Below are 21,987 nucleotides of genomic sequence, written 5' to 3'. Positions count from 1 at the left end.
AGCTTTTTTGAGGTTCTATAGGATTGAGATAGGGAGACCCTCTATTGCCATATCTTTTTGGTATTTGTGTGGAAATATTTGGGAGACAGATACAACAAAATACTAGCTATCCTCGTTTTCACTACCACCCTCAGCGTGCCCGTCTCAAACTAGCTCACTTGGTAGATGATCTACTTCTTTTCACAGAGGTGATGTAGATTCAGTGGGTATATTAACTACATCTTTACAAGAGTTTAGTGCGCCATAAGGTCTTCAAATAAATAAACATAAGTCATGTATCTATCTGACAGGGGTTGATGATAGGATACGTATGTGGTTGCTTACTATTTCAGGGGAGGGTTCCATGTCGTTTAGGTATCTTGAGATTCCTATGGCTGCAGTGAGAGTTCAAATTTCTGATTACATCCCCCTATTGGATTCGCTAGGTAGATGGATTGATGCTTGGCCTTGGAAAACTTTATCGTATGTGGGAATGGCATAACTTATTACCTCTGTATTACAAGGAGTGGAGTGCTTCTAGCTATCTATCTTACCACTTCCTATGGGTATTATTGATCGTATCTACAACATATGCAAGTCTTTAGGGTTTAGTGGCTTGGGGTTTTGTGATCTGTGTGCTTGGAACTTAGCCCTCTTAGCTAGGTATCATGGCCGGTGCAAGCCAAGCAGGACACACTTTGGATAAAGTGGGTACATCACACTTACCTGAAGCACATTGATGCTGTCCTGGAAGGTTGCTCACACGAACTCCCCGCTGATCTAGTGGTTGCTCCAGATACGAGATCTTCTCCTTTCAACGGCTAGGGCACTATAGGCTGCTTGAAAGATGTTGGCATACTGGTTTTCTCAGGATGATGGTGTGACCTACGCTTATGAATTCTTTAGGCACCCTAGTCCTAAGAAACCATGGGCTCGTATAGTGTGGAAGACCTATGTTCAGCTGAGTCATGTAGCCACATTTTGGATGTTGGCACAACAACATTTTCCCACTAAAGATAGGCAGGAGTACTTGGAGGATCGACAATGCACCTTATGCTATGAGTAGTATCTGTTCTTTGGATACCCCCCTATTGCGGACCTTTGGAGGAGGATCAAAGATTGACTTCATATGCGATAGGAGATGCCCATATATAGGATACTACCTAGGAAGTCGGTTGTTGACAAAGGCTCACTTTGTCTTCTATGATTCACTATATTTGATGAGCAAGAAATAGTAGTTTCTTTGGGGAGGGATAGTTAGATATTGAGTAGATATTCAAGAGTGTACAAACACATGCATATCGATCACTAAGGGTAAACTCTGATCTGATGCTGTGTCTGACATAAGTAGCCCCAGAGATGAGGGACAGTTGATTATGACGATTGGGCTTGCCCAATCCTGGTTGTACATCTTTTTCTTTGGATTTAATATATTTTTATTTATCCAAAAAAGGAATAATGAAATTACTTTGTCTTATCTTGTGGTGACATGTTGAGCAAAATATCATCTACTTTGTCCATGCAATGTCATCTTTTGATATGGTGCGGAGATGCTAATGTTTAACAATGGGATGGAGTAGATGGTTGTCATTGGAGCTTGAAGCATCAGCAATGGCACCAAAACGAGAGAAAGAAAAGGGCGACCAAGTTCTATCGTCTTCTAACAAAAGTTTAACCACTTAAATGTGTTGTGTCAATCTCATTTTGGACTTCTTATTTATAATTTATGAGATATAATTATATATCTAATTAATTATCAACAGAATAATTCTTAACTAATTAATTTGGTTACACATTTTAATTAGGATCTTATCCAAATATTATCAACTAATTTACTTTTTGAATATTATCAAAAGTTTATAAACCTCATTAATAATTTTACAGCCTTATAAAATTATTCTAAAATTCTAAAATTGATTTATTTTTGACTCCAAATTAATTTATAAAACACTTGTAAAATTAATTTAAGTTGCAATTAAATTAAAATTAATTATTCTTAATTAATTTTTTAATTTGATTCCTCAAATTACATTTATTAACCATTAATTTCACAATTAATCTCTCTTGATATAATTGAACAAATCAACTCTTATTTATCCTACTTAAATTTTAATTAATCAACATAATTAACTTTTAATTACTTGATTAATTGATAAGAGTAATTAATGCTTAATTATTTATTGCTCTTCCTTATGCTATATGCATTATATGATAAAATAACACAGGCTCTTAAAGATAATGATAGTGTTCAATCATACTCTTTGATCTCACATGAAGATTCTCCTTATTCATTTAGATACATAAAACTTATTCACCTCTAGTAAGCCATCCAATCTATCCACTATTTGAAAAGTAGTGATTTCCATAAAGCTTTTTTTGTAGCGTGGTTATTATACAATACAGTGCTCTTATCATTGTATCATACTCCTAATACTTAAATTAGTGTGTGCCTAAGACACGTTGAAGTGTTTATATGATGCAATCATGACCCACTAAAAGGAATATCGACTTGAGAATCATTCTCAATTGAACTTCACTAAGTGTATACTTAATCCAAATGGTGATTGATCAAATTGATCGTATGATATAATTTTCCTTTTGTAGGGGTGATAAGTCTTGTGTTGATTACTCTCTCATCTTTATAAGATTTGCAATATACTTAATAGCAAATGTACATGCAACTTCTCAAGGGGTGAAACAAGCATTTATTATATTGGGCCTCTTATGAGATGACTAATAACTTGAAGTCTAAGAGGAGACCCCTGGTTCATGAAGATCAAATGGGTTTTCATGACAAGTCACATTCAATTAATTGTTCTTAACATAGCCACCCACATGCTTGTTACACATTACAATGTCTACAAATGTTATTTCGCTTGTGGTATCCAATAACTGTAACATAAGATGTCTTGATTATATAGTGAAGTCAATATTTATTAGTTGTGTTCTCAAGATCACTATGACCATAGATGATTTTTGACAATATCGTTGTATGCTTTAGGATTGTTCACATCTCTCTTTATTTATCACTAAAATAACTAAAACAATGATGTGATGTTATGATCTTTTATTACAACCTATCAACTACACAAACTCAATGAGATTGACAAAATAAAGTGAATAATTTTATTGATAATGATACATTAGGGTGTGATCTAACCTATTTACATGGTGGAAATATTGGCTTAACCAAATTGAGAATAAAATAGCATTTATTGAAATGTTGAATTGATCAACGTGTTTCTTTTCTTTCCTTTTATTGTTTTATACTTAATTGTTATTTTATAGTAGTTTAAAGACTTGAAAGTGTGCTTGATTGCAAGCACAATTGAGATTGATTGCGTCTTAGCATAAAGTTTGAAGGCAAGCTTCAATCTTGTTTCCAGTCCAAAGATACTCTAGTAAGAAATCTAGTGCTTAAGTAATTTAGGTGTAGCTAGAAATCATGAAGGATAGATTGCTCACTTTGGTACAAACCTACGAGTGAGGTAAGGAACATAATAAGGTGTAGCCTAATATTGGACGAGAGGTTGACCATCTCAAGCTTTGGGTCATTGGTTGGATTAATTGATGACTCAATATGACCTTGAAAATGACTTGGCTAAGCTCACTAGTCAGCGGCTAGGATTAATCTATCTAATTGCATATTACTTAAACATTTAGAAAATTAGAAAATTTAATTATATGAACTCTTTTAACATTTCATAAATATTAGATGGTCAAATGTTTTAGATAATAATGTGAACAATAAGCTAAAAGTTTAATTAGTTTGGAGCAAATATGTGAATTCAATTTCTTTTGATTAATAATAAAAATTATAAAATTAATGAGGGTAATTAGTCCTATAGTAAATGCACACACTTTGATTTTTAATGAGGGTATTAGTTTATAATATATAGTTAATTCTCAATACTAAATATTAGTTTAATTTTGAAGAAGTTAAATTGATCATGCATTATTTTCAACAATCTTAAAAATAATTACAACAATACTATAATATAATTACGTATTTCGAGAAATATAAATAAAAAATATAGATATCATTTGATATCTATGTTTTTTTTTATAAATGTGAAATATTATATATACTTATTTTCAATAACTATCAATTGAAGTTTTACTTATCTATATTAAAATACCATATTTACAAATTTTAGAACTTTCTAAAAAAAATATAAATGAAATTTGAATGCACAAATATGAAATCATTAATTTTGTATAGGTTTTATGTATATATATACAATGCAATTATCTCTATTAAAATACTTTTTAAGAAAAAATTAATAGGGAAAATAAATTGTTTTTTTATTGTTGGTTGTGATATCACAACAATTTTTTTTTGGCGCTTCTATCCCTTTTGCTCTGTGATGGTATTCACCACCATTCAAGCAATCTAGATTTTGCATCTAGTGAAAAAGGGCAAGGTCCTTGTCCACTCCTTTTATCATATTGTGTCGGCACGTTGCTGGAACAATATCTTTATGGTCAAAGACTGAAACTACAACACGACTCGAGATTTTGAACGTTGGTGTTGCGTGATATCAAGTTTCGGTGATTTATCAAAATGATACATTTCGACCATGAGTTTAAGTCAAATTGTGATTTCTATTTCCAAAGGCTTTAGTTCACTACCAATCTAAGTCATTTTTTATAACTATGGCTTAGACATAAGGGCTTAGGCATTAGGGGCATGGTTTAAAGTGTCGTACTGAGACGGTCAAAATGGGTGAAACATTTTGTTCCGCTTGGTGAACGGCACCTGCACGACCTCGGCACCAGACCTGCAACGGCTGTGACGTGTTGCGCGACCATGTGGCCTTAGCGGAGGGGTCGCTCGACCCCGCAACAGCAACTGAGGGGTCGCATAACCCTTCCGTTACAGTTGCGGAGGCGTCGCGCGACCCTGCAGTCGTTGTAAAGGGGTCACACGACCACCACAGTCGTGTCGAAGGAGTCACGCAATCCCCGTAGCCATGGCTGAGGGGTCGCGCAACCTCGCGACAATGTCAAAGTCGCACAAGCTCGCAAGTAGTGTCGGATTTCAGATTTTTTTAAAATTAAACTTAGGTTAATTATTTTAATCAACTTCTAGCTATGATAAAGCTAATCTAAAGAAGCTTTATTAAACCCTAATAAAATTATCTAATTAATTTTATATTTCATTTATTTTAATATAAAATTATTTATTTATTTATTTATTTATCTATTTTCATATCTTTTCCCCTTTTTAAAGATTATTTTTTTATATTGTTTATTTTTTAAAAAATATTTATGTTAAATATTTTATTTTTCAATTAATATATTTTATATTTTAAAAAAATCAAAATTATATCGGCACGGCACGATATGGTAACGAAATCGTATCGTGCCGGTCTAGGACCGAAATCTCGGCACGGGTAATTTTAAACCTTGATTAGGGGTCAGTTTCCTTCAAAGAAAGGAAAAATGGAGGCATAGAAAAATTGAAAATTGAGTGGAGGTTAATAAAAAGAATCATCTTTCTTTTATTTGCATTCACTCATTTTTTAACTTTTTCATTCTTTGAAGGAAACTGACCCTAGATCTTAGTTAAATTGTAAGACAAACAAAGTTTCATTATGTATACTCTTATATATAAGTATTTTTATTTGTCAACAAATAGAAGCATTTGATTTAATTATTGGAACTTCATATTGTTGTTTTAGATTCCATTGTACTTCACAAATATTATAACTGAAACAAGTATACATTCTAGTTAAAGTGAACATGCATATTACATTAGCTTGTCGATTCACTTGCCATAGCATCTATCAAGTCGTGTCATTATATGAATGTTAATGCTTTATTGAGCTCTATGCAAGACACACTAGTAATGATTACAAGTTTTTTTTTTAATTCTAGTCACTAATATTCTTTAAGTTCTTCCACTACTTTTACACCTTCCACTCTCATCAATTCAACTATTCTGACAATCAAATCCCTTGGCCATCTTTGAATATATTGATACCATTTCAACCTATGCTCTCTCATTTTATTATTAATTCCAGATACATCTAATTGTCCGTATATATTTGTATTTTTATTGTCCTTCAGGTACTCTGCAGATCTTTCTTACTATGCTCATCATTGCTATTTTAATTTTATATGTTGCTTCCTAACCATTAAACGTTTTGTTATCTAATATATACAAATTTTACCACATTCTTATAAAATTTTTCTTTTTAGTCTAAGGGCACACAGCAATTAAATAAGACTCCAAGGGCTCTCTCCATTTCAACCTTCATCAACATATCATAAATTCTTACTGGAGTTTCCTGCTTAATGCTTATATTAAATAGTCCTTTGGTCCTTTCTTATTATGTAAATTACATTTTATATACTTAGTTACAACCTCTATTAAACCTTTAGTTTCTAAGATTTCCTCCACCTCAGATTCTAAATTTAAGCTATTTATGTTCTCATCAATTATTAGTTATAGTTACTAGTATTTAGTAAAATGATTTACATCGACTGTAATTTCTATAACCAACACAATTCACCCACTTGTGCTAATACACCCATTTAGACTTGCAAAGCAACCTTTCTTATCTCTGCTTTTTTTGTCCAGTTTTTGGAACAAATTTTTTCATCTATTTTCTCTCCTTGTAAACCATCAAACTATTTTTCAAAAATTCTCTTCTGTTTTTCTTTTTTTCTTCCAAGAAAATAGTGCTTAAGAAAAAAATATAAGGTGGTGTATCATTGGTATTTTATGAAAATATTGCTGATAAACTTATGCAATTTCAGATGAATCAACAAATCATAATGGATTATATTCATATGGTGGTGATCCACTTTGTGAATAAGTTGGCGCTAGATGGATTTGATATTTAAACGAATGTATCTCATTGGAAATGCTTTTTGTTTTTGTTTTACAAGTACTTTGTTATCAGTCTTAGTAGTTTTTGTGGGCAAAAGTTATTAATCTGAAAATGTTATACGATTGATACTTTCACCTCTTCCTTAATTGGACATTGGTTGTTGGTTTTGGATATATTCACTTTTGGTTATTTTTGGTGCAGGAAGGAGACAATCTCAGTCGCAAAAACTTGTTATTCACTATCTTCCTTTGTTGCACAGTGCTAGGCATTGCACTTATGTGCTTTCTGTCGAAAAGAAATGACAAAGACAATCCTTCAGCATATTCATCCTTTGGATCTGTCTTGAAATATGTTATTTCCCCTCTACTTGACAAGCAAATGCTTCTGATCATACCTCTTATTGTTTATTCTGGCTTACAACAAGCATTTGTGTGGTAATTAGTACACTTCCCTGTTATTATCATCAAACACACTATAATCTATTGTCGAAGCTACTAGTACTGAACTTATTCATACTTTTTTCAGGGCTGAATTTACAAACAAAGTTGTGACGCCAGCATTAGGCATCTCTGGTGTTGGTGGCGCTATGGCTATCTATGGGGCTGCTGATGCCATAGTAAGTGCTTGGTTTTCAAGGCATAATTTTCTTAAATTTATGGGGAATCAATTTATTATAACTAACAAATAGTTCTATTAAGTTTAGTCAATAAGTTACATGCGTGAGGATGAAGGGAGATGAAATTCAATTCTAGTTAACTTAATTAAAAGTGATCTAAAATATCTAAAATATTGTTAATGATATAGACTTGCACAGCTGTCAAGAAAGACAGAAAGACACAGACCTCAAGAAAGATATAAGACTAATGTAGTTGATACCATATAGTTGGGACGTTGGGACTAAGTACTACATGATGACTTTCTCTAGCCACCTATTGATGATTCCTTCCTTCACCTATAAGATGCACAATTCTCTAGAATTTGTCTTTCCACCTACCCTCAAGGCTTCAATTTATTGTTTAGAAAGAGTGTACTTATCTTCTCGGTTAATTAGGATCACTACTATCATTTGTTTGGGGGGGAAAAAAAATTCTTTGAGGCCTAAAGCCATGTAGTTTTTCTAGAATTGATCCCACTACCTACAAAGCTCTCTAGAATTTAGGCCAATTCTGGAAAACTACATTGCTTGTCAACACTGCAGTAATTGCCACCCTCCCCTTGCAAGAAGTGGAACCACCACCTCCCTTTAATCAAAGATTCACCAAGTCCTCCCCTTCAACTTTTGTATTATCAGCTTGTAGATCTTCATTACGTATACTTTCTCTTTTGCTCTCCTTTGAGATTTGCTCGGTTCCATCTATGCTGATTGAGACATGATGATACTTATTCAGTACCACACAATGGTACCTCTCCATGTCCTGTAGCACTACAAGACCATGCTGCCAATACAGTTTCAGTTTCAGTCTGCTATGGAGAATATGTTTTGACCTTGCCGATAATTCTTGATCTACACAATAAACCATGGATAGCAGTAATTCTTTTTTTTTTTCTAATAATTATACTCATCCATGTTAACATTCTTATCTTTTCTATCATAAAATTTTGTACATATTTCCTTACAATCTAGCAATCTGATTAGTTGTTCGCCTAGAAGTGATGTATCATTTTGTTAATGGGTAACTGGGAATACTGCCTAGACAAAACATCTAACATTGTGTTATGACGATCATCTATGTGCTAAATTGTCATACTTATTTGTACTCTATCTTATCCCCTCTACTCTCTCTCCTCTTTCTATTTTTGCCTGATTTTGTCATCTCCTTTTCTATCTCCTCTTTTTTCACCTCATTCTATATCACTGATCCCCTGAACACTATTAAGCCCCATGGTCCATCTAGTGTGTCCAAATCGAACCCAGGATCCCATGTGATGTAGTTTCTTTTATGTGGTTAATGAATAAATTAACTTTTGGAATACAAATTGAGTTTCCTGAAAGTCTCCTCAGTACCCTCTTCCACTGTTTCTATAGGGTGTTTTTTGCTTGTCAGATATAATAAAAATATCCACATCATAGGCACAAAGATCCAATGGGATATTCCTTGCTCACCAAGATGCCCTTGTGGGAGGCCAAACACCATGTAAATGATGCCTACATAGCACATGAAGGCGCTGCACAAACATCTTATGAATATATTGATTTTATCTAAACTTGGTTGATTGGTTCAAGATTTTGGCTATAGAAAATGGATCTCTTTATTTGTGATGTAGAAATATATATTCAGGTAAAGAAGCAACCTTGTGCAACTTTTACAAGAAACAATGTGCAACCTTTACTGTAGATCTACACCACTAGCTTTTAGGTGAAGAAAATAAGTGTCTAGTGTAACAAATTTTTTTACAACTTTGAAATACTATGCATGTGTAATACATTTGTTATTTTGCATAAAACCAAATGGTTCTCTTAGTTTTTTTATTTTGATTTTTTTAGTGTTCACTTGTCGCTGGAAAACTTACATCTGGTTTCTATTCTATCACTTTGCTTGTGTATGGAGGAGCTTCTCTTCATATCATTGTCATCCTGTGGCTTCTTTTGGGATACAGGTTTATTTTCTGTACTAATTAGGTCATTTTTTTGTGTATCTAATTGTGGCTAGATATTGTGTTTTGTATGTCTGAATATTGATAATTTTCTGCTTATAACAGTCTAACAAGTGGAGTAGTTGGCTACATATATCCACTTTTAATGTCTATTTTTTGGGGCGTTGGAAATGGAGTGTTTAACACACAGCTAAGTGCTTTACTTGGTATACTCTATAAGCATGAGAAGGTATGATATGTTCTCTTAGCATATGTTTGGCTTGCCAAAATATATTTGTTATTCTATATTATTTTACATCGACTGCCAGAAAGCATTTTATTCTAAGCATCCTTTTGAGTCGAAATTTCTTTCTCACTGGTTACTTAGATATCCTCTTGGCTATGTTCTTGTTTGAGTGATATATTTTGAATTATATCAGTATTTTTGATGTTCCTTATAATACTCAGTAATCTTCATTCTACATACCAGTTATCTGTCAGCTATAGACAAAAGAATACCTTCCTCTTCCTGAAAATTCAAGGGAATGCAAATTTTTAATTCAAATGTTGTGCTTCATGTTTGGTTGTTTGATAATTCATGTTTCTCAAACTATGCCCAAGAGAGAAGATAACAGAACTAGAAACAAAATCACACTTTGTGAAGCTTACAGAATTTCATTTAAAAGGAATACCTTACCTTTATGTTGTTGTATGGTTATGATTCATGATACCATTTCAACCCAAGCTTGACCAAGCACTATTCTCGAAATCATCACTTTAACGTCCTGTAAAGATTTGTGATATTCACTCAATATACTAAACTATTCTAACTTGCATGAAATTGACCAAAGAATCCAGATAAACTCACATGCATCTGGCCAAAAAATATCAAGATTTTGATGCTGCTGGAATGTTTGTGGGGTAAAATAATAGGCTAGGAAGTAGAACAGAAAACAAGCAATAAAAAAGTGTGCAGGGACAAGGCGGTGGAGGGGAAGAGGTGGATGAGGCTTCAGTTGGTTGTCGGTCGCTTTGAGGAGGTGGAGGAAGAGTACATGGTAGAGGAGGAGGTGGAGTCGGCAGAGGAGGAAGAGACAAATGAAGAAGTTTATATGGAGGTTGTAGGCATCGCCAATTCTAAAGAAGCCTACATATTTGTCCATGTTTTGTAGGGTCTCAAAGGTTAACACAACACCAAGGAGATTGAAAGATTGTGTGGAAGATGGACCGAGAGGAGTCATGTTGGTGTCGATGTTGCAGCGTCTCAATACGGAAGTAGAATGACAAATTCTGGCCATGCTGATGTGCAAACCTTATAGAGGACATTATCATAAGTAGATAATTCATTTGCGGAAAATATTTGTAGACTAGGAGGATGATGACTCGTGTAAAATGCAGAGTGGAGGGTGTCATTAGTGATCTCCTCGTACAGCTCAGACAAGGGGTCCCTAAAATAACACACAAAAGTGGTGTGGGATGAGAGACAACCTAAGAACTGTTTGAGGATCCAAGGTGTAAATTCAATTCCGACATGAGTTTTATAAATGTAGGCATCTCTGGTCTACCTTAGATTGTTGTAAAACTTGGCATAGAGGTCCAAGTTCATGGTATGTGTGCAATAGACAATCCTATCTAAATGATAATGGTCGATGATGTGAACTACATCTTCAGCATACATGTGAAAGAAACTCACGAGAAGGAAATGTGAACTAATGATCTAGAAGACGTGAGTGTAAAAGAAATCGAGTTGAGAATGCACGAGAAGTCGAAGAAATCCGATTTTGGGGGAACGATTCTAGGATTTTAGTTTCGCCTATTTAAACAAAATTACTACATTGATGTAAATTATTTAAAATTGTAAAATAAAGACAATGTTCGAGTTCATAGCCTCCATAGGACATGACAGGGTTCGTATTAGAGACTCAGGTTAGGTCAATATAACAATTTTGAACAAAATTATTATATGTACCTAAATTATTAAAATTGCAAAACAAAGACATTGTATGAGCTTAGAGAGTTCAAGAGCAGAATAGGGTATAGTTTGATTTGAACAAAATTGCTATATAATCTAAATTGTTTAAAATTACAAAACAAAAGCATTAAACTGTGTCCAAAGGCTCAAAGGAGTACAACAGGAGTTTATATTATTGCTTGATTAGAATTGCATGATCACATAGCAAAACTAGGAATAACTTATTTACATCTCACATAAAATATATGTCTGAACTTGATAATTGTATTGAGACACTTAGATATCAAGTGAGGTGTTATAGTGCTACTATTCATTCACAATGTTAGTTATAATGCATTATGTTGGATCATAAGTATCTATACAGTAAGCATTAAATACTTTAGGGAACACGAATGTATATAGTGTATACTTGGCTCAAAGATCATAATTGAAAATTTGTTTTGAAATTACAATTTTCTATTTGAATGCATAGGCTTGCTGATTTCTAATCTAAGTTTTCAGTGCACTTGAAAGTTGAACTTATTGAAACTTTTAACCCGTTTTCAATTTTGTATCAAGTTTGAAAATAAAATGATATTTTTTTTATGAAAATCTATTTTTCAATGGTAAACATACTTGAAACTTTTTTTTCAAAATTTTAGAATTTTTAGAGATTTATATAATTTTTTGTGCATTTTTAAAATTTGATACTTTTGAGTAGTTAAGACCTAAGTCAAGTGAGGTAGTTATTAATCAATTAGATCTTTGTTCAATTGACTGGGAGTCAACTGAAGTTCAGCAAAAGCAGAAAGTTTAAAAATAGGACTATTAGAATTTTTTATCATTTCAATTTATGTTGTTCATTTAGATCCATATAAAGGATAAGAAAACATGTCTATTATCAATTTCATATGATGAATTATCATTTTGTACATCTTTTTAATATGTATCAAAGGAGGAGAAAGGGAAGAGGCTTAAGTTAGAAACCTCATCTCGTGAGAAATCCCAACTCTAGAGGGGTGTTAAGTTTAGGTATAGGAGGAGCCTGGATTAGGTTTTATATTATTTGTAGATTTTTCTAACTTAAATGAATTGTCAAACATTAATACGGGGAAATTTTTAGTGCAATCATATCCTAAGTGGTCATGTTCGACCGTTGGCTTTAATGTCTTGGGCATAGGATATAAATTAGATTTACCTGTGTATCTAACATGTATATGAAGTTGTGCAGGGACTTAATAGAGTACACACGAAGCTTGCAGAGCTTGACTTGGTGCAACTAAGTTAGTTGAGGAGCATCGGTATGGCAACATTGATGTAGTTGGAATGAGGTGAATTATGTAGGTGAAAAGTGAAGGATGACACGTAGAATGAGCTGAGGATTTAATGCGTCTGAGGGACTTAAGTCCTAACAAGAGATGACTTCAATGGCAAAGTTAGACTACAAAGGTAAATTGTTAAGCAAGTTGTGTAAGTTGGGGGACTTGTAACTTGTGTTAAGGTTGCTCTTGATATAGGCGAAGACTCTACCATTAGAATGATCATAGTTGACAATCTAAAAGGTGTTCTCAGTTGATTGGCGTGTTGAGTCAACTAAGCAATCAACTTAGAATGAATAAAATATTTTTGTTCATGGTTGAGTTGACTAGGTAATTGATTGGGTTGGATTCAATCAACTTGGCAGTCGACTCGTTTCTTGGATCGTTGATCTGACACATAGGTTGCAACGATTAAATTGTTAGTGATTTCCATAAAATAGAAAAGAATGGAAGGGATAAGGAACCAGAACATTTGTGTTCGTTCAATTGTGTACCTTCTTGTATTGGTGTCTTTTGACGTTTAAACAAAAGGTTGTGATCCAAAAGAGATGTCTTATCATAAAGAATGATTCAAACACTATAAAACTCCATTATGCACAAGCACTCCATCAACTTCATAACAAAAACATTTTCTCTCAATGTTACTTGTTTTTTCAAAGTGAAGGGGAGCCTTGGCGCAACGGTAAAGTTGTTGTCATGTGACCAAAAGATCACGGGTTCGAATCTTGGAAACAACCTCTTACAAAAAGCAGGGTAAGACTGCGTACAATGGATCCTTTCCCGGGATCCCGCATGGCGGGAGCTTCGTGCACCGGGCTGTCTTTTTTTTTTTGTTACTTGTTTTTCAAAGTGTTGTGTGTATGTTGTTATACTGCAATGACAATATACAAACATTGAATTGTCGAATTTGAATAAATCCAAGGTACTTAGGGTTGTTTTCAAGCTTGCACTTTGGAAACAAGGAACCCATTGTATCCTTGAGGAATATTTGCTTAGTTCGAGTACATCACCGTAGTGAGAGCAAATAGTTTATTAAGGAAAGCGAGTATATGTGCCTTGGATTTGTTCTCAAATTTATTTAAGGATTTATGGAGTTCCTCGACGACAATAGTTCCTTAAAAAAAGCAGAATTGAAGAAGCAAAATTCTGCAACAATCGACAGCAGTAGCAAAATTCTTTGTAACTTTGTTGTGGATTTTGTCAAGTTGGAAAGGTTCGATGGAGAACTTTCGGCATTGGCTAAAGAAATTGCATCTTACTCATTCTCTAAATGTGGTATATATTCTTACCACACCGAAACTGGCAGAAAAAGAAAAAGAAAATGAAACTGTGGCACAAACAAGGGCTAAGCAAAAAATGGAATCAAGACGATTGTGTGCAAGGGGCATATTTGCAATGCAATGACCGATGTTTTGTTTGACTAATACTACAACAAGAAAACGACAAAGGAAATATGAGACTCAGCTGAAGCTAAGTATCAATCTGAAGATGCTATAAGTAAGAAATTTCTAGTTTCCAAATTTTTTCAATATCGCATGGTCGACACTAGAAAAATTATTGAGCAATTTCTTGAAGTCAGACACATTTATAATCAATTTGCACAACATGGAATGCGTGTGGATGAATCTATTGTCGTGTCTTCGATGATTGATAAACTTCCTAATTCATGGAAAGATTATAAAAATAATCTCAAGCATAAAAGGAGGACTTGTCTGTAGAAGAATTGGTTAGCCATCTTTGTATTGAGCAAAATTTTCATGCTAATAATCCGGAGGAACAGTCCTCTAAGGTGCTTATGGTGGAGTAAGTAAAAAATCCGAGCAATAATAATGGCAACTCCTCTACAAATAAAAAGAGGAAAGTTGATGACAACAAACAGAACTCCAGAAACCAAAAGAGAAAAGGCAATTGCTATCATTGTGGTAAACCAGGGCACTACAAAAGAAAATATCGTTGTTGGATCCCGTGGTTGTTTTGATGTGATCAACCAAGTTTAAGTTAGGTCCTGTTTGTTTTTGATCCCTGTGTCTAAGTGTGCAGGAGCTTAGGAGCGCAGGAAATCGAGCGGAAGACGCAGCTAGCGAGAAGGACGGCATGGGAAGGGAGCCGACGGGCTCGGTGCGTCCGAAAGACGAGAGAGCTGCGGAAGAGTGCACTGGTGGGCGAGAAGAATGTGTGGGACGTTCGAGGGATGTAAAGCCGGGACGGAAGACTGCTCGAGGAGAAGGCCGGAAATTGGGTTCGGGTGAGCCCTATTTCGGTTGGCCGGAATCACCCAAACGCGTGAAGCTTCAGAAGTCAAAACAAAGGAGAAAGCAAACTGGAAATAAAGCTTAAGGCGCCTTCATCAAGTATTGGAGGCGCCTCCACCCAAATCAAATCCTCTGTCCCCAATATCACCTGTCCCTGTGTCCCATTCATCGCCCCAGCCCACCGTCAGCGACTTCCGGTTGTCGCCCCGATCAACACTATAACCTTTAGGGAAGGTGAACCCAAGGGGGTCGCCATCGGTACGATTGGCGTCAGAATCAGGCCGAATCTGAGCAAACTTTCCTCTACCGTCGATCTAAGCCCCTGCTTAGATCCGGCTGGATTCCAACGTCGATCGTGCCGATGGCGACCTCCTTGGGTTCACCTTCCCTAAGGGTTATAGTGTTGATCGGGGTGACGGCCGGAGGTTGCCGGCGGTGGGCTGGGACGATATGTGGGACACGGGGACAGAGAGATTTGGGGACAGAGGATTTGAACTCGCCTCCACCTTGGAGGCGCCTTCATGCTTGTTTGAGGCGCCTCAGCCCTGGTCAAAACGGCCGTTGTCGACCGGATAGAGTTCTATCCATTCACCCGAGCTGAGGCGCCTTGGACCTCAGTTGGAGGCGCCTTCGACCTACGAGATAGACTTTCCAGGGGCTATAAAAGGACCCCTGGACCTAGGAATGAAACATCAATCAAGCATTCAACTCTGTATTCATTTCTAGCAATAGTTCTGAGCTTCTAGTGTGTAAAAGGCTTCTCCGCCTTCAGAGAAGGAGATCGTTCAGAGCTTTTTCTACTGCCTTGGATTAACAACCTTCTTGGTTGTAACCAAGTAAATTGCCGAGTCTTTTTCTTTTAGTTTACTTTATTACTGTTGCATTTTTTGAGTTGAAAGTCTTGAGAAGGGTATACTCTTTTATTGTGCAGGCAGTGTTTTAAATCGCGTAGCGTTGGTTCATAGCGTTTTTGTCTTGTCATTGCGTAGCGTAAATAGCGTAGCGTATAGCGCAAGCTTTTCGTGCACGTCAATGTTTAAATTTTAAAAAATAAAATATACTTATATAAGTAAAATAAAAATAACATAAAGGATCTGGCCACCGATCGCTGTTCGTGCGATCCAGCGATCGATCCAGGGTCTGGATCAATCCAGCGACCGATCCAGATCCTTTCTGTTCGAACAGAAAGGATCTGGATCGGTCGCTGGATCGATCCAGATCCTTTCTGTTCGACCCTGGATCGATCGCTGGATCGATCCAGATGCCCGACTTCTGGAAATCGCGAAATCGTTTTTGCTCCTTCGAGAAAAAAAACGAGAAGGAAAACCTAAACGAAGAAAACGAAAGGAAGGAGAAAAGCTTACCTCCAATCGCTGTCCCTCGCCACCACTCACAGGTCACCGCTCGCCGCTCGCTGTTCGCCGATCGCCGCCTGTCGCCTCTGCAGTCTGCCCTACCTTCGCCTCTGCCACAGTCACGATTCGATTCACCTTTGTCCTAGCTATTGGTAAGCAATTTGTAATTTTAGCGCCCGCTATGGGGCGCTAGGGCATGATAGCGCACGCTATGTGCGCTATCAACGCTTTTGTCCCGAATAGCCACGCACGCTATGTGCGCTATCAACGCTTTTGTCCCGAATAGCGTGGGCTATTCGGGACAATCGCGATTCAGCGAACGCTCTGCAGCGTTCGCTGGTCGTAGCGCGCGATAGCGCGCTATGTAGCGCGCTATTCGCCGCTATTGAATACACTGTGTGCAGGTAATTCACCCCCCTCGTGCCGGCTCCGCTGCACCAACAATTGTATCCTGAAGAAACAAAATCAGGCGGGAAGGCCTGAATATGTGACAATGATCATAGAAGCATGTTTGGTTGAGGATTCCCAAGATTGGTGGTTTGCGGTGCTACAAAGCACATTTGTATCAATCGAAATCAATTCTCTACCTATTCACCAATAGAAGAAGAGATAATTATTTATATGGGGAACCACTCTAAGACAACTGTTAAAGGAATTCATATTGTCAAATTGGAGTTCACTTTAGGGAAGACACTTATGTTGACTAATGTGTATCATGTTCTTGAAGTTGGGAGGAGCCTTGTTTCTGGAAGCATACTTAGCAAGTGTGGCTTCAAAATTGTCATTGAATATGTTTTAGTAATTATTCTTATATTTGTTGGCAAAAGATTTGTGTATGATGGAATGTTCAACATGAATATAAATAAAACTATTGTTTCTGCTTATATATGACTCATTTAATTTGAGGCATTTTAGTCTAGGACATGTTAATTCTAGAAAAATACATGACATGAGTAATCTGGGTTTAATACCAAAATATAAGGATGATATGCTAGAAAAATGCAAAGTGTGCAGCAAAAATAAAATAACTAAAACTCCATTTCCTAGTATAAAAAGAACTAGTTTTATATTGGAATTAATACATACTAATGTATGTGATTTACATACTACGCCTATTATGGGAGGACAATGTTATTTTGTTACATGTTATGTTTATTTAATGAGGACTAAGGATGAAGTATTGGATAAACTATAAGGCTGAAGTAGAAAATCTATGTAATTCTAAGATTAAATGTCTTAGAAGTGATAGAGGAGGTGAATATCACTTTCCTAAATATTGTGAAGATATGGGCATTGTGCATAAAATATCTTCTACTTATACTCTTCAACAAAATCGAATGGTAGAAAGGAATAACAGAAATCTATCTTATTGAAATGGTGAATACATATTGAGTAATTCACAACTAAGTAAGGATTAGTGGGGTGAAGCGATAATGACTGCATGTCACATTCTAATCGTGTTCCTTCTAAAGGAAACAAAGTTATCCCATAAGAATTATGGAAGAAACGCAAGCCTAATCTATCTTACTTACAAGTTTGGGTTTGTCGATCTATTGTCAAACTTCCTAAACCAAAAGTGAGGAAGTGAGGAGAGAAGGACATTGAGTGTATCTTTTTGGGTTATACTGAGCATTGTAAGACGTATAGGTTCTTTGGTATTGAATCCAATAATTCTATTATGTCAATGTGAATCACGTGATGCTATATTTTATGAGAACTTATTTTCTACTATACCTATAGCCTTAGATTATGAAGTTCGTCATGATTTTACTACTAGTGTACCAATAGTCGATAATGATACCATTGTTCATGCAAATGTTGATGTTGATCCTCTTGAATTAAGGAAAAGTAAAAGAGCTCGAAAGGATAAATCCTTTGGACCTGACTTCGTTATGCATCTTTAGGAGGGCACTAGGGATTCAAATGTAAAACAAATAACCATATATGATTCAATGGAATCTGATCCCAAAACATCTGAAGAAGCAATGAAGTCTAGGGATGTTGCATTCTGGAAAGAAGCAATTAATGATGAGATGAAGTCTATTAGGAGCAATAAAACGTGGAAATTGGTTGATCTTCCACATGACTTAAAACAGATCGGTTGTAAATGGATCTCTAAAAAGAAGATGAAGATTGATGGAACTATAGACAAGTTCAAGACAAGGTTAGTAGCAAAGAGCTTTAAACAAAAGGAAGGCCTAGACTATTTTAATACTTATGCATCCGTTGCTAGGTTTGCTACTATTAGAGCCCTGATTGCATTAGCATCAATTTATCATTTTGAGTTACATCAAATAGATGTAAAAACAACTTTTCTTAATGGAAAACTAGATAGGAGATCTATATGGAACAACCGTAAGTGTTCATTACGCCTATACAAGAGCATGAAGTGTGTAAATTGGTTAACTTATTATATGAACTTAAACATGCTCCTAAATAATGACATGAAAATTTTAATCAAGTGATAGTTACTAATGGATTTAAAATCCATGAATGTGAGAAATGTGTGTATAGTAAGTTTAACAATAAAAAAGGTGTTATTATTTGTCTTCATGTGGATGACATGTTGATTTTTAGAACTGATATGATTAGTGTAAATGACACTAAATCATTATTATCATCCTGTCTCAATATGAAAGATTTGGGTCAAGCAAACATGACCTTGGCCATAAAGATCTTGAGGAACTTGTTCTTTCACAATCTCACTACATTGAATAAGTATTGAGAAAGCCATTTTGATTGTAAGATAGTTACAATAGTTTTTGATTCTAGTATTAAACTATTTCCTAAAACGGGAAGGGCAGTTAACCAATTTGAATGTACTAGGGTTATCGGTTCCCTGATGTATGCAATGATATCGACTAGACGCGATATTGCATTTGCAGTTGGAAAATTGAGTAGGTATACTCGTAATCCTAGTCAATTGCATTGGAATGGTACTTAAGACACACTATGGATTATGGTATACGTTATCTTGGATATCCTCAAGTTTTAGAAGGATATCTAGATGTTGGTTGGATATCTGATTTAGAAGATCATTCATCTACAAGTGGATGTTTATTTAGAATTGGAGGAGCCATATTTTGGGGTTTCAAAAAGCAAACTTGTATTATTGATTCCACAATGACATTCGCGCTTATAGCTCTTGCTTTGTGTGCTAAGGAAACAAAATGGTTGAGAAACCTGTTAATGAAAGTTCCTTTTTGGCCGAAACCAATGCCTCTAGTTGCTATACATTGTGACAGTGAGGCTACACTATCAAAGACATATAACAATATTTACAATGGAAAGTCGAGGTATATCGAATTGAGACATAGTTTATTTAGACAATGGATATATGAATATGTCATAATTATAAACTATGTGAAGTTAAGTCTTAACTTGGCTGACCCTTTGACAAAAGGCCTTGCAAGGGATCTAGTTTTGAGAACATCAAAGGAGATAAGACTAAAGCAACTTACTGATTATCAATAGTAGAAACTCGATCCAACTTTGGATGATTTTCAAATCTTGGGTTCAATGAGCAAAGTATACTATTTGGATGGTTAAAGCACTTAATTTGTCTCAAGGGAATTGCTTGGTTCACGTAATGAAATGGTCAGGAAAAACTTATAAGCTTTGAATGGAGTTATAAAGGGCAATCCTTTGGAATACTTAGTTACGTGAGTATTCTTTACAACATCCACCTATGTGAATATTGGAAATGGTGCTGTCTCTAGTGTGTTCTGGCTAACTGCATAAATATTCATGAAAAATCAGGATAGCAAGACATAAGGCCAATCTACGTGTTGCTAATTTGAATACCAAGGATAAGGAAAGTCTATGTGTAATGTGTGAGATCGCTCCGGTTGATTGAATATGATCGTTGGTTCAAAACTAGACTACCGGTCACCTTGGTTAGCATTTGAGAGGTCTTCATTATGTAAAGGTTTAAATCCATTGGATACCGTTATTTATGCATAGGACTTGTCACTTGATAATTGAAAGTTTTCAAAAATTCATTTTTATGGAAATGGTGGTAGATTGTTGGTGATTTCCATAAAATGGAAAAGAATGGAAGGCATAAAGAACCAGAACAATTGTGTCAGTTCAATTGTGTCCCTTCATGTATTAGTGTCTTTTGATGTTTGAACGAAAGGTTGTGATCCAAAAGACGTGTCTTATCATAGAGAATGATTTGAACAGTATAAAACTCTATTATGCACAAACACTCCATCTTTATAACAAAAATCTATCCTCTCAAAGTTGCTTCTCAAAGTGTTGTTTGTATATTGTTATATTGCAGTAACAAAATACAAACATTCAATCGTTGAGTTTGAATAAATCCAAGGTATTCGGGGTTGTTTTGAAGCATGCACTTTGGAAATAACATTATTAAGAAATCCATGTATCCTGGAGGGATATTTGCTTAGTCCGAGTATATCATCGTGGTGGGAGCAAATAGTTTCTTAAGGAAAGTGAGTGTATGCGCCTTGGATATGTTCTCTAATTTATTGATAAGATTTATAGAGTTTCTCGACGGCGGCAATTCCTTGACAAGAGCATAATTGAAGAAGCAAAATCATGTAACAATCGACAGTAACAACAATAGTATCCTGACATAAGCAGAGGCAACCTAGGAGCTATAATGGTTCAATTAACTAAAGCTAGATCGTCGACTGAAGTAGTTGTTGGCTAGGAGAGCATTCGATTGATGACAAGCAAAGTCTACTTAGAGATTTGTTAGCTGATTGAAGTGTATAGCAATCACAAAAACACTCAAGTAGAAATGTAGTCACTCAACTATTTGGTGACAAAACAAAAAAGTGAAGCTAAAGACAACTTGGAGGCTATAAAAGGAGGACTAAGAAGAGTCTGCAAAAGCTGGCAAATTCATGCTTATTTCTTAATCTCTTGTACTCTTTTGTTGTATTCATAGTTTTAGTCTTTGAAGTTGTCATTTATTCTCATTTTATTAGAAGTCTCTTGTAAAACTTTGTTCATCTCCGGAAGGATCCGAGAAGGAGAAACCTAGTGGGCATTTAGGAGTGGTTCATCAAAACGTCATAGGATATATGGTAGGAATCAGGGATTCCAAACCACATAACCGATTATTATGTTGGCATTTGTGTTTTTCATGTTTTTTACTTTCCTCTACACTAGCCATGATTAATTGACCTTGCTAAAGCATTAACAAGAGTAAAAATCATAAATTGCAGTTCAAACACTATTTAACCTCTAGCCAAGTGGACCACCATCCTACAGGAACAACATAACCCCTTAAAATCCTAAACCATAAAATGCATCAAACTTGCCACTAACATTTGATTTACTAGTCACTGTGCTCCTTGTAGCTTAGTTTTGTGAGAGCTCGAGTGAATCTCATTGGGTGATATCTCATGGTCGGTGTCAGGAATTGGCATAATGTTACATACAGGCAACAAGAACACAACAGTTCGAGTGGAAGTGGTTTTTGATGATAGACAATGATGACCAGGTTACGCAATCTGCCAGTAGGGCTTTTGTTCCATTTTTTTTTAGTACAATGGGTGAGAGTGCAGCAGTTTAGTAGGTTATGGATGAAAATCTTCCAATATTTGTATCAATATCTGTGCTGCTGATGATAGAAATGCTGTAGGGAACATCTCTTGCACATAGTTCATGGAGCATAAGTTGATTTACGTTTCTTTCCACGACTTGTGGGTCTCAGACTACATCATGATGGATTGTGTGTTGGGT

At 35.5% G+C, this 21,987-nt stretch overlaps 1 protein-coding gene across 1 annotated transcript in view; it reads left to right on the top strand.

Moving 5' to 3' along the window:
• LOC121985006 (UNC93-like protein 3) overlaps positions 1-21,987 on the top strand; it is a 38,660-nt gene that overhangs the window by 16,150 nt on the left and 523 nt on the right. The window contains exons 6-9 of the mRNA XM_042538239.1: positions 7,020-7,252; positions 7,344-7,434; positions 9,304-9,416; positions 9,519-9,642. Of these exons, the coding sequence (XP_042394173.1) occupies positions 7,020-7,252; positions 7,344-7,434; positions 9,304-9,416; positions 9,519-9,642 (561 nt within the window). The remainder of the gene's footprint in view (positions 1-7,019; positions 7,253-7,343; positions 7,435-9,303; positions 9,417-9,518; positions 9,643-21,987) is intronic.

The sequence above is a fragment of the Zingiber officinale genome, chromosome 1B, assembly GCF_018446385.1.
Source record: "Zingiber officinale cultivar Zhangliang chromosome 1B, Zo_v1.1, whole genome shotgun sequence".
Taxonomy (NCBI): domain Eukaryota; kingdom Viridiplantae; phylum Streptophyta; class Magnoliopsida; order Zingiberales; family Zingiberaceae; genus Zingiber; species Zingiber officinale.
The sequence above is the reverse complement of the archived record's forward strand: the minus strand, read 5'-3'. Positions and strand labels throughout refer to the sequence as shown.